This window comes from Cheilinus undulatus, linkage group 11 (genome assembly GCF_018320785.1).
Source record: "Cheilinus undulatus linkage group 11, ASM1832078v1, whole genome shotgun sequence".
Classification (NCBI taxonomy): domain Eukaryota; kingdom Metazoa; phylum Chordata; class Actinopteri; order Labriformes; family Labridae; genus Cheilinus; species Cheilinus undulatus.
Genome location: NC_054875.1, coordinates 19,248,689 through 19,263,077, shown reverse-complemented (window position 1 = coordinate 19,263,077; position 14,389 = coordinate 19,248,689). Strand labels below are relative to the sequence as shown.

General features: G+C 38.7%; 1 protein-coding gene across 5 annotated transcripts in view; it reads left to right on the top strand.

The window, feature by feature from the left end:
* The window catches only part of kazna (kazrin, periplakin interacting protein a), a 294,446-nt gene that overhangs the window by 255,865 nt on the left and 24,192 nt on the right, over positions 1 to 14,389 (top strand). For all 5 annotated transcript variants that reach the window (XM_041798665.1, XM_041798666.1, XM_041798664.1 and 2 more), the window contains one exon: positions 2,698 to 2,889. In XM_041798665.1, the coding sequence (XP_041654599.1) occupies positions 2,698 to 2,889 (192 nt within the window). The remainder of the gene's footprint in view (positions 1 to 2,697; positions 2,890 to 14,389) is intronic.

The window sequence follows — 14,389 nt, the reverse complement described above, 5'->3', positions numbered from 1 at the left end:
GAATAGTTCCTGACCCACTTCCACAATACATTGAATCAAGTTGCTTAAAGGGGTGTTTATTGAGGTAAAACTTATGAAGAATGACAGGGCTTTGACAGCAGGGAGATGTGGCTAACACACAGCAAACTCGCGCCTTGTCTGAAAGCAACGCCAGCTGGAGCCGAAGCAGACATAACAGCACACACAAGCAGCAAAACACGCTTCCAGGCTGAAACAGGCTTCATTTTCACCTGCAAAGCAGAAAGGCAGCCTTTTGTGTAATTTATCTATGGGAAAAACAGAAGTTTGTGTCTATATACCATAAAACAAAAAAAAAAAAAAAAAACAAAAACAAAAAAAAAAACAGACGGCCAGTTTGTGGGTGGGCCCCATATAATAGCCAGGATCGAGGTTTGCACATGTGGTATTACTCTTAAATTCAAAACTGAAATTTGATTCTGGTTAGCCTTGCTCTTAGTGTACAGGAAAATGTTCAAGCCCTACTTTGGCATCTTATTTTTGTGCACATGTCTGTGTGCATTAATAGTAAAGTTGTAAGGGTGCTTCATTAACATGATAAAGAAGGATTAGATATGTTACGGTGTGGCAGATTTACAAGAAAGAGCCGTCTCTGTTCGTCTCCAGTAAGTGTGACCTGAGAGTGGGAGCATAAACATGTCTAAAACCACCGTATTTGTTTTAAATTATAAATATGCAAATCTGAAGAAGAAAAATTTAACATGTGATTTCGTAACCATAGCGTCCAGACAGGCATTCATGAGTTGTAAGTCACATCTTCAGTGTCCTTGCCCTTTATACATAGATTCTTCTTTTACTGCCTTGATCAATATATGCAAACTTAATGAATAAGTAATGGAGTCTGTGACTATTATTGGATTTTTAAACACCAGCGAACTGTATCATATGGTTGGTTGTTTCAGAACAGGCCAGCTCTTTAGTTTGCCAATAGCGGAGTTGCTGCTTGAGTTGCTCCGTAAAATGTGGTTCTATTATTGGCTCCATTAAGTATACCTCTGTGTAATGACACTTCACTCACCTACATTTTCTCTCACCCCCATCTCCTAATAACCTCTTTTACATTTCATTTTCATTTTTAGCGAGTGGCCCTTCTCCTCAGCCACTTACATTTTGTCAGTGAACACAAATTAAAGGGCACAGAAGAGGCCCAGGAGGGTGCAGGTTTTCAAGCAGTGAACTGGTCTTAAAGGTTCATTTTAGTCTCAGGGAGTGCTTAAGCGAACAATCTGGTTATAAAAGGCATCAGATCAAGGCTGCATATGATACATATCCTCCATTGTGGTTTGTTTTCACATTTTACTGTAGGACGAAACTGTCTTGAGTCATATAAATCACAGTTACAGAAAGTGTGGGAAGATTGAGATATATCTTTCAGTATCATGCTCCTGTCATTCAAGTCAGAGGCAGAATTTTACAGTGGCTTCACATTTTCCAAATGATTTTTTTTAAGATTTGTTTTTATTTAACAGACACTAGAGGGCGATCATAGGTGAACACACAAGGATTTAATGGACAGCACATGCTAATATTCTGTATAGGAGTATTTTAAGTGATGATCTGCAAACTACGAAGCATTTACTGAATAAGCTTACATTGTAAAATCTGCTTTTAGCTCAATCTGTTCATTCCTGTTTCATGCTTTCACACTTCAAAAAAAAAGACCCTACCCTTTATTAAAAAGCTAAAGAGTAATCTGCGTTCTGTCCTTAATCTGTCGTTTCCTTTCACAGTGGTTTGTCACATTTAGTCCTTTTTTCTCACACTTTCCATTCATCTCTGATTGATTTCATTTTTTCAGACAGTAATATTGGAGCTGGGATATGAGAGTGTGTAATGTGATTTATGCCAAGCACTTGATAGTCCCCCCTCCTCCTCCCTGTGCCCGGAGGAAGCATGAAATTGAGCAGAATGACTCTTCTCTTCCTTATATAAATAACTCTCCATATGCTCCATCTAGACAGGCACATTCAGTGTGCAAAGAAGATGTATTTTTAGATTAAATATTTCTCTTGAGAACTGATGTTAGAAATCGAAGTGTGAATTGTTTATTCTGTCATGGCTTGTTTTAAAAGCGAGTAGTCCTTCCCCTTGCTGCTGGTACTTTGAAAACACTTTGAAAACACTTTCAATGAGTCAAATGTGAAGAAAAATCTATTTCTCTCTTTCGCTGTTTTCCATTTTATTGTTTGCTTCTTTATGACAGCACCAGGGAGGAGCTCTCTTAAAGCACCGGCCAGTTAATTTTAAATGCATAAACCCAGATTCACCAAAAACACAGCAAGTTCAACAAGCAGCTTCAAAGAAAAATTTCATTAGAGTAACATTTTCTTGTTGCTGTTCATCTACCGGACCCCACCTCCCTCTTTGCTGTGTATTACTGGCGGTAATTTGGCACTGCTGTTATCTCCATTACAAATGAACCCTAACCTCCTACAGGGTTGCTAAATCGACTTTGCATTTCAGAAACACCTATTTCTGCAATCATGTAGCTATTTAAAGCAAAATCACCTCTTTTAGTTTTGATTCAGTATATACAGAAGCCTTGCCTTTCTATCTTTAGGCTTCATAAGTGAGTCACTGTTAAGGCTTTCGGACAAAGTCTTAAAGGTTCCCTGATTAATATATCAGGGTATGTTTGGGATCATCTTTCTCAATCATCCTTTCTGCTCCGTGTTGTAGTCCTGCTGCGTGAGGAGGTGGCCCAGCTCCAAGAAGAGGTGCACCTGCTGCGGCAGATGAAGGACATGTTGAGTAAAGACCTGGAGGAGACCCAGGGAGGGTGCTCAGCTGACGTGCTCTCTGCCACCGAGCTCCGTGTGCAGCTGGCCCAGAAGGAGCAGGAGCTAGACCGAGCCAAGGAGGCTCTGCAAGGTAAGGGCCTCACTATTAAAACAAGACACTGAGTGTGATGTATGTTCTGTTGAAACCATAATAAGAATGAGAAAATGATGCTGTAAAGGAAGAGTGAAGGTTCAGAGGATGGCTTGTATAAAGACTTCTGACTGGGAAAAGGGAATTACAAATAATTGTCTTTATATATTTGATTAGATTCACTGTTTTACTGCTTTTTGGTGGCCAATTTGTCCAAGACTTGTGCCGGATGTTTTATTTCCACAGTGTACCACCACGTAGTTTGATAAGCATAGAAAACAATGTAAAGCAGAAGCTCTGCATTAGAACACCGCTGCTTGGAAAAGTAAGAGATGAAATTCTAATTTTTAAAGAGAATTTCATCAGACTTACTGTGTACCTTGAATTTTACATTTTTTTCAGAAGTGCTGTTCTTAGACATAATGTTTGACCTTTATTTCCCCCAAAAAACACATCTGACTTTATATATTATAATATTATAATATTATATTATAATATATTATATACTTTATATATTACTCTTTGGCACTAATACGACAAATATGCAAGGTTACAGTGACAAATAAAAGGAAAAATTAATGCTCAGATCTCTACTAGTCATGATATGTTTGCACATTTACAATTACAACTATAAATGATATTAGATGGAAGCTTCTTATCTGATGGCTCCGAATTTCATAAGAAAAAGAGAGCACCATGTAAACAGCCTTAATTTTCCATTTTTTTATAGCCAAATGTATGATAGCCATACATTTGTCTTCCATTCCCCTTGTCCCTATTTCTGCATCCCCCTCTTCTCTATCCCTACTTCTCTCCTAACCTCTACCCCTTTCCAACCCCAGCGCAGCTTAGGGAGAAGGCTGTCAACATGAGTCTGGTTCTGCTCGAGGTTCCTGCCTGTTAAAGGGAGGGTTTCCTCACCATCATTAAACAATGCTAAATACTGCTGATACTGATTAGCTCTGGGTCTTTATAATAATAATAAATTAAAGAGTACGGTTAATCCTGACATCTTTGTGACGAGCCTTGCAGTAACTTTGGTAATGAATTGGCGGTATACAAAAAAAGGTTGATTGATTGAACCCTGTGGAAATGCTGAGTGGTGGGATTTCCGTGCTAGACAGGAGAGTTTGGGTAATTAAACTTGCAACCTATGGCTGCCTCCATAACAGGATACACGTTCTGTTACAATAATAAAAATTAAGAATTACTTAATTTTGAAAATTTTGAAAACTACGAAATATTGGAGATAACATAAGCCGTCAATGACAATATATAACAAATGAATGGTCTTTGATAAATTGATATCAATATTTCAGTGCAAAAATTTCATATATCATATCTTTAACACCATAAGATTAAAAAAAACAAAAGACAAAACAGGAATGCAAAGGTGTTTGCTGAAACATTTGCTTATTGTGCCCCGTTCTTTTTACTCGGCTCCTTTTAAATTTGTTGCACTTTAAAGAGAGTAAATAGAATACATATTTATGCACTGTATAGAGACCCTTAATACACTTAATTTTTATCCTTTCAGAAGGGATAAATACTGTTCTTTAGTACAGATAAATCTCAGATGATGACCAACAGCCTCAGTAAATGGTGCTCTGTATCTCTTTAATGCATGACACTATGCCAAATGGGACTTCACTTACATTTTGCATTCATGCAGACTTTGCACAGGGTGAAGTAATGAACAAGTTCTGCCAGGCAGTGCTCCGTGGATTGCAGGGCATCAAGCAGAGATGTCATCAGCGAGGCACTGAATCATTCTTTTCAGAGAATTATCACCCATGGAATGAGGCAGAGCACAAAAACCCCCATTTGGTATCAGACAAACGCATGACATGCTGTCAGGGGATTTTGTTGCTGCGACATTTCACTTGACACTTGCAGCCTACGCTTTTTTTGGGAAAAAAGAATGAACACAAAATGGACTAGGGCAGTATACAATACAGCACACGTCAAATAAATACATCTCTCTTCTTCAGCTGGTTGTTTGTGTGTCTGAACAGGCAGCACACAGGCCCATACAGTCATGTGTATGACTCAGGCCTGTTAATGGAGGCCAAAGCCTACCAAGCCCAGCAGGCACTGACAGCAATCAGCGACTAATGAAAGCTTTATAAAGAAGGACTTTGGTGAGCTTACAATGTCCAGAAACGCTAAGCAGGGAGGATTTGGTCTGCAATTAAGACGGGGTGTGTGGGAGGGCAACAGGAAATTGGCTCTTGTCATTTGAGTTTGGGTCTGTGGGAAATGGTGAAGAGATGCAAGGGAAAGCCACTCTGAACTTCAATAGAAAGTTGTTCCTGTTACCATTTTTATTTTAGGTGCAGAGCTGAAATGTTGCTTCAATTATACTTTCATGCAGTATAACTGAATTGTAGGTCAAGCTATGGCACAGATTAATGGCTCTGCCATCACCTAATCTGACACAGTGGCTATTGTAACAGTAAATAGATTGTGTAGGCTGAACTCAACTAAAGTTCTTATAGTAGTATCATTTATGCCTGAATACCAGAACCAGTATAAACCTCTGCTTTTCTTTCACACTGTCAATGAGAAAGATGTGAAATGAAACTGTCATTAAAGTCAAGAATAGGCGTGTTTATTCAAAAAGATGGGTTTATTAATTGATTGATGTGCTATGACAAGCATGCCAGCCTGCAGAGATACTCAAGAGAAAATGAAAAAGGCAGCGAGGAAGTAAACAAATGTTTACAAGCACTAATTAAAGAGTCCAAGGGTGAAGGATAGGATGCAGAAAATATCAGTTTAACTGTTTTTTTTTTTTTTTTAACATTGGGTTAGTATTGCGGTAAAAGTAGAAATGTGATAGTGCTCTCTGGGCCAGATGTACAGACACATCTGAGGCAGTTTTGAAGGCATGTTTCTGAAATAGAATGCGTCACATCTGTGCCTGAGAAACAGCTACTAAAGGTCATTGACAACATCCGAGTCCTCCCACGTCCAAAGTCACAAGTGTTTATACCTGTTTCAAGCGGCCACATGAAAGGGCAAGGCAAAGAGCCGACTGTCATACCCAAAGACGAGATGCAGGGAAGCGTACAAATGGGGATTGTAGTGCACACGCTCTTGTGTCTTTTTCTCAAAGGTGTGTGGTGTTTACTGCAAAGGCATAAGTAATATTAATGATAGCAGTTTTAAACAATTATTTAAGTCAAGGTCTTTGCTGTATCATGTAAATTATCAGTAAGTTACATTTGACTATTTTAATTAGAAATGGAAAAGTTGTTATTTCATGAAATATCAAGAATGTGGTTTTTATTTTTTGCTATTGCTCATATTACTCCATGATTTTATGATCCTATTTATTTGCCTTTCCTTTGACACACATGTAGCCTTGGATTTGTTGTAGAGAACAATATGATTTTTGGGGGGCCAATGCCGATACTGATATTTGGGAATAGAAAATTCCAATAACCAGTATATCAGGTGAATTCATAACAGAGATGTTGTTATTGGTGTGCATTACATTGCACAGATAAATCTAATGAAGTGGTCAGTGAGTGTATTTACAAATAAATGAATAAATAGATAAATAAATAAATTATTATCTGTAGGTAATAGGTAAGTTGATAAGAGCTGTCATAAAAGTCACTGGTAAAACATGATTTGAAATGCACCTCTCTGATGTCCTCTTAAAGTGCTTTCACAGTTTTTCTCCTCTATCTTTCTGAACCGTGAAGTCATTATGAACCAAACTCTTGTTATTCTGATTTGTTCTGGTTTTATCTTGCAGCATGTGGCTGACTCAGTGAGCGTAAATATTACTGTGAGATATTTCGCCATTACATTCATTGTGTTTTTACTGGCTCTGCTAAAGTTCATAGCCAGCTCATGTTAAGCTAGGTTATCCTAACTTAAGCTTGCTAACATAAACAGATAAGCATGACTGACACATTTTCTGATTTTCATGGCTCCACTAACACGCATTACTTGTTGGGTTCTCAAATGGCTGATTTAAAATTGGCTTTCAATAATGGAACAAAAAAATTGGACGTTTTTGAGAACACCTCATTAACTACAGTAATTTCCATATGCTGCCAGTAGATCGGAAGCAAGATGTCGATTTTATTTGATTTCAGTCTTTTTTTCTCAAGGCTGGTATATTCTAAACATCCTACCAGATGCTCTGGCTGTTTTTCTAGAAAAATGACAGCAATATTTGGAGAGCTTGAGCACCATGGTGGGTTTAATTCAAGAGCTACCAACATTTCGTGCAAAGAAGAGTAGCTTTGTTTTTATTTCTCCTGTTGTTTTAACATTTGCTGAAAAAGAAAAGACTGGGGTGATAAAGAAACTTCAACAGAGAATGCATCATCCTTGTGTTTGCTCTCTGCTACTTGAGATAATACCTGTTTACTTTGGAAAAAGTTCACAGAAACTTTGTTGCCACTGCTGCCTCTGTTCAGTCAGTTTGTGACTAAATTACATGCAAATTCACTGCTGCCTTTGAATGGAAAATGCAAAGAGGAACACTACCTTTCTCCAGATATCTGTCATTTTCTCGTTTACTGTCTCTTCCTGTGTCTCCTCTTCTGCCTTTGTTTGGTGTAATGGCACAATGTGTCATTGTTATGGCCTGAGCTCTCTGTCTCTCCAGGTGTCAGACGTCAGCCTGTGAGCAGCACTATAATCATGAATGCTGGTAATGGCCAACCTTTCACAATAGTAGGTTTTATTATAATGCCTGTGGGAACCCTGTTCATCTGCTTTTTTGACTCATTTCTTTCCCCTCACATTTCAGTGAGCAAATGAAAATGACCTTAAACTGCAGTACAATCTCTAAAGCCTGTTTAAAAGGAACAACAAAAGAACAGAAACTGTTTGGTTAACACGCTCCTGAAAGGTGTTCAAAGGCTTCCTGGACTCATATTTGGACTTTGTCATCAAAGTTGTGCTGAATGAATTTTTCAAAGTATAACTTGCTCTCTTTGCTGTTTTTAATTAGCTGTATCTGCATTGGCTAATTACTGTCACTGAGGAATTCCCAGTCAATCCAGAGCGCCAATGAAAGCAGCAGACAGCTATATATCATCAAAGCAAAGTCTGCCTGCTGTGTTTGGTGTCATTTCACGCTACATTGTACTCAGAAAGCAGCCCTGTCCTTCACTACAAGACCTCTCCTCCTTCAAAAGCATTTAACATTCAATACATACAGGCACGCACACTTTACTGCTTTACCTGAAACATTAAAGTAATTGCCTTTTAAGAGTAGTATTTTGCTTTTTGACAAATTAGTGCAATTGATAAAGGAAACAGGGGAAATCATTGTTGCTTGGTGGGTTTTCATTAGCCTTTTTTGATTATTTCCTTGAAACTACGGCTGCTTCACCATGAGAGGTAACGAGGATGCTTTTTCTCCTCGATTTGGACCTCAGTCTATTCAAACTTGATGTACTCATGTGAGAAAATGAGTTTGGATTACAGTGGCCCCTTGTGGCAGTCTTTTGTACCTTAGAGTGACATCATGTCACTGACATGGTGTCAGAATGAAAGCTGCAGCTGGTTTACTCTTTGTTTTTGCACATTGCTGGTGTTGCACCTGAACATCTGCACTCAGCCTTTCTTCATGTTCACTTTGTTGTGATTTTGTAGAAACAGCAGGGCTAGTAATGAGCTGCTGTTATGGGATCAAAGCACAATTCTCCCCTTGATTCTCCTTGATTCCTTGATTCTGCTGTTTAAATAGCTCGTACACACTCTACCATCCAGATCACCTAAGCGTAGGGCTTGATCTATTTTTAATTCCTTGTTATGGGCGGTGCATCAAAAGGGTCAGATGTCATCACTGAGGTTTGTAGAATCTTGGATTAAATATTTATTAACCCTAATTGAGGTGTTTAATATCACTATGGTTACGAAGAAGTTCTACAGTGTTAAATATTACTCATGAGGATTTCAACCTCATAAATCCTATGACTTTTTTTCCACTGTAGAAGTTAGGAGGTGAGTACACTGTGCAGCTCTTACTTCATTATTCAGCTGGCAGATTTAAAATCCCTAACCGTGAACACTGGATTCTCTCCAATGAGCCGATGTCTCTTTTGTTCTCTCCCCAAATAATTATGCTAAGAGTCTCAAAGCCCGTCCTTTCTCTTTAGGACCGAAGTTTTACAGAGTAAATTCAGTGTTGAGTGATTCCATTCATTAATGTGACTAAATCTCTGTGCAGAGGGTGTTGACCAGTCTGTTGATCACTGAGAGCCTGTTGTTTGCTGTGATGGGGCATCTGAACTTGACTGTTGGGGCAGTCTTTGCCAAAACAGGAGACTGAATTAATGCAAATGTAGAAAATGTGCATATGTGATGGAGTTTATTTCTCATAGGTATCTAGTTGTAATTGCCTGGTCATTAGTAATAAAAGTGAAATCAACATCTTTTAGTGGAATTCTTGGCTGGGGTTGTCTTATATTGCTCAGCCAGAAAAAGCAGAGAGGAGCATTAGTGATCAAAATATCTCAAAACACCAATACAGGTTTTATGTAATACATTTAATTTAATAAATTCCTGTGCTATTTTAAAGTGGTAGTCCACCAAAAATCAATCCTTGAAACTGCGTCTCCTGCATAGGCTCAAATGGTAACTGTAAGCAGTTTGCAGAAGCTCTGGTCTAGCTTAAAACCTTGTCAACTTCCAAAAGGATTCCTGTGGCGACATCTTTTCACAGCAGGTTAACAGTCTCAAAACATCAAAGACATTTTTTAGCAGTAAAATTCAACCCTCTGCTGTCCAAACATATTCAGGGAGGAGAGTGGATCAGAATACAGCAACTGGTACAAACCGTGACCCTACCAGTGCTACTCAGTGGTCACAGAACAACAGTTAAAATAGAATTCTGATCATGATGAAAAGATTGATATGCAAATATTAAACAAAATTAACTATTTAATAACAACAAAGTCACTCGGGTATTTCAGTGCTCATTGTGATCCCTTCTTGCCGACCCTTTGCTCTTCACACAACTATGCATCCTTCCATCCTTTATCTACAGGCATCAGGACCCACCACCACCTCCTTGAGAGAAATCATAGTCACCTAAAAAAAAAGTTTAAAAAAGAAAAATGTTGGGGGCGCAGGTGGCCGAGTGGTTAAGGCACGCCCCATATACGCGGACAGCCTGGGTTCAAATCCAGCCTGAGGCCCCTCACCGCATGTCTCTCCCCGCTCTCATCCCTGTTTCCGACCCTATCCACTGTCCTCCTCTATCAAATAAAGGCATAAAATGCCCAAAATAAACCTTTAAAAAAAAGAAAAATGTTGCAATTTTGACCCTACATTGCAAAAACAAACTGAATATTACCTCATTGTATTGGGAGAACCAGCTTTGATATTCAAAGAAAATGAGATAAATATGAAGAATTTTCAAGACAGATTCTGAAATTTACTTGTCATCAAAGGAAAACTTAAAAATGTATGTATGAACTTACTCTATATACACTTAGGGCTGTAAAGACTTTTTGCAGTTTTTATCCTGGTGCACTGTGACCCACTGGAAAGAGCTTCATGACCCACTTTTAGGTCCTGACCCACCAGTTGAGAACCACTGATCTACGCCATTTTCCAGTTCAGAGTCATGGGCTGCTGGAGCTGATCCCAGCTGTCACTGGGCAAGAGGCAGGGTACACACTGGACTGATCAGTAATCTGTCACAAGGCTATAGAAACAAACAAGCAATCAGACTCTCAGTCAGACTTTTGGGCTATTTCATAGTCACTAAGAAGAAGCATGTCTTGAACTTTGGGAGGAGGCCTGAGTACCTTGAGAAAATCCAAACATGCGTGGGGGTAACATGCAAACCCAACACAGAAAGGCCCTGTCAGATGAGGGTTCAAAACCAGGAACATTCTCTCTGTGAGGAAACCGCAGTAGACACAGCCACTGTGCAGCCCAAAAACCATGCTATGATCTTTATTTTTATCAGAATTATCTATATATTCAAAGTGAATATGTTATTCATGGGTTTCATGTACTTTAAATGCTGTGCTGTAATCTAAATATATTCTTTTAAATAAATTTACTAAGAGGAGTAGTTTGATATTTTGCAAAGTACAAGTTAATACTATCTCTTTAGTTAATATTATCTTTATCTGAAATGTTCTTTATCTGAAATGCACATTCACCACGCTATGAAATATTCATGGAACATTACGAGACGAAGTTGTTTTAGAGGCAAAAGCAAAGCCGGAACAACACTCTAGAGATGGCTGCTGGGCAGAGTGATTTCAAAAGCACATGTTTAGTGCAGATACTTCCGTCAGCAAAACTTGAGAAGAAGCCGTTTCTACTACGTCCAGCCAATGATACTCCAACTGAAACCAAGTAATTACGGCACTACCTGAGGTGCGCACTGTGTCACTCCGCCCAGTGGTTTACTCAAGAAAGTAGTTCAGAGTATTTGCTTCATGTGTTGTAATGTTACATAATTATACCTTATTATTTCATAGCGTGGTGAATGTGCAGGTCACAACTTGTCCACGAAAGCGTTTTGGAGTCGTTGGATTGTGTATTTGATGAGTTTGATGAGGGAAAGCCGGGAATACCACGGGTCTCCATAGCGTTAGCTGAGCAGCTGGCATATCAGCCCCCCAGATCTAAAAACAGCTTGCACCGACAACTAAAAACGAACCTATTACTAAGACTATAGGGATTATGGCAATGGGCAAATTTGCCAAAATGTTGAAGTATCCCTTTAAGGCAACACATCACGAGGGATTTTTCCAGACAGTAAGAGGCTGATGTCTGGCTTTTCATCTCTCCATGTCAGCCTTGTGATTGACTGGTGACCAGTCTGTGGTAGACCCTACCTTCACCCAGCAACTCCTGGGAGTGGCTCCATCCACCTGGGACCTGAAATGGGAAAAGTGTAGTGGATGGATGGATGGATGGATGGATTGATTGATTGATTGATTGATTGATTGATTGATTGATTGATTGATTGATTGATTAGAACAGAGTATCCAAATTTTCATGTAAATCTAAACTTACTGTTGCCTGAAGATCAGTCAGTATTGTACAGATATGACAGTGGTATCAATCATCTCAGCTTGGTCTCATTAAGAGTAATAAAGGGGTTTTTCCAAAATTTTTCTTTATGCTATTTTTTTTGGGGGGGAGAAAAAAAAGTGTTTCAAACCTGTAAGAACTCCCTGAGGAGTTCAGTCTGCATGTTTAGTAACTAATGAGTTGGCGTGCTCATTGTGGGCTCTAAAAGTCCTCGAGCAGCAGAGCGTCACATAAGAGTGTAACAGATAAATGCTCTGAGCTTGCTACTGTAGTATGTGCTCACATTAAACCAGACTACAACACAAGGACTTTGGCACCAAAAGAGCTAATGTATGATGTGCTAAAACACACATCCACGCTTTAGAGTGTTTCAGGAGAACAGGAAACAGGCAGTCAGTTTTGTTTTTAATGATGCACAGTGAGAACAATTCCTCCAACATTAGATGGTGAAAACTTGTTTGCAGGGATTCTGATTGGCTGCTCCTCTGCTTACACAGGCTGAGGTAAATAAGTAAACAAAATGATAGTTAGAAATAAAGTCATTAACAAATAAGGTGTCTACTTGAGCCATGCAACTAAAACCAAGCAACACATATGGCTCAGTAAGATGCAAAAAACAACAGAAGTACTTTATGTAATCACAATTTGTACAACAGGTTACTTAAACACCTATCTAGACAGGTGAGCTCAAACCGATTCTCAAACATTCAGTAGACATTACAAATGTGACAAGAGCATTTCATTGTGTGCCCTGGCCATAAATGCTGAAAAGCCATGGATCTTAAGGATCTGCATGGAACGGTCATCATGTTCAGCATATTTGACCTATAGGGAGCTGACAAGTAAAGTGTCTTAGTTAGACAACTGTTTACTATGGATGGCTCTTTAAGTTAGAAGCTGGATTCCAATGCAACAGGGAGCCAGTGATAGCTTGTAAGTCATGGAGTAATGTGACCTGTGGAATAGTCTTACTGCCCCTCTCTACAAGGTCTCCCATAAGGGGAGATAAAGCGGAGAGCTTTCTGGAGCCCAGCCAAATTTCAGGCCCATTGAGATCAGCAAAATCATGGCCCATTGTAAAGTTAAGATGTGAATTAAAAAAATGGTATGAACCCTTTTTTAAAGCAATATTAAGACAGGTTAAAAGTGGCAAAGATGGCCAGAAAATGCAGTGAAATTTGATTTAAAAGTAGCCGAAATGCTTTTTAAGTGGAAAATGTGTTTAAAGAGGCAAAGTGGGTTAAAAAGGAAAAAATAGATAGAAAAAACAGACAGAAAGTGGCAAAAATGTTTTTTTTTTCTGGTAGCAAAGACCAGCAAAAAATGGTGGAAATGGGTTCAAAACAGGTGTGACAATTAGTGAAATGCAGTTAAAATTGGCAAAAAAATGGTTTACATGAATGGTGAAAAGGGGTTAATAGTGACAAAAAAGGGTAAACAGATGCAACAATAGGCAGATAAAGGGGGGAAAAGGGTTTAACAGAGGTCAAAATGGCTTGAAACAGCTTGAAATGGGTCGGAATGGGCAGAAACAGTGGTAAAATGGGATTAAAAAGTGACAAAACAAGTGGCAAAAATAAGCAGAAAATGTGTGAAATATAAATATCAAAGTAGCAAAAATGGGTTAAAAGTGGCAAATTGTGTTTTTGAGTGTAATAAATGGGTAAAAAAGAGGCAAAATGGGAGAAAATTGTACAAAACTGTTGAAGGTGTCAAATAATATTAGCAAAAATGGGCAGAAGAAGTGATCAAAAGAGGTTAAAAAGTTGCATAAATGAAGAATTGCAACATCAGCACCCAAAAATAGTTTGACACACTTTTTAGCTCCAAAAGTGACTCTCAGTCAGGACCAATGATTCTGATCCAACACACACATTGATACTATCAATAAATTGGAACTGGGTAGGGCCATTCTCTGGGTTTATCAGGGGCCCTGCCAAATCCATGGGCAGGCCTGCCTCTCTGCATTGACTACAGCGGGTATGCTATAGAAAAGAAGAGTATATTACAGTAGTGGATGCCATTTCTTTTGACTCCTCAGGTTCTTCAAGGCCAGCTACAGCTCCCAGTTTACTCACGTTTCCAAAGAGGATATACTGTGACGTGTTAGTGGTCTAACAATTGTCCACTGTGAATTATTTATTGTATATGAGTAGAGTGAACAGCTGTGCTTTGAAAAGTGATTTGGACCGCCTAATCTTGGGCAACAAAAAAACTTTTTTTGTTTCCATTTTCCCTATTCATAAATATTAAAAAAGTGGGGTTTAATAACATCCTCGTGAAGACTTTGCATACAGGTGCACATTTTGCATGAAAAAGCTAAGGGGGAAAGTTTATGTATTTAAAATTCTCAAAAACCCATATTGTATCACTAAAATGCATGGCAAGAAAAATAAAATGTGCTTGCATGGATATCATGAATCCATGAAAGACTTAAATTGCAGCTTCTCAGAAGATTCCTTTCTAT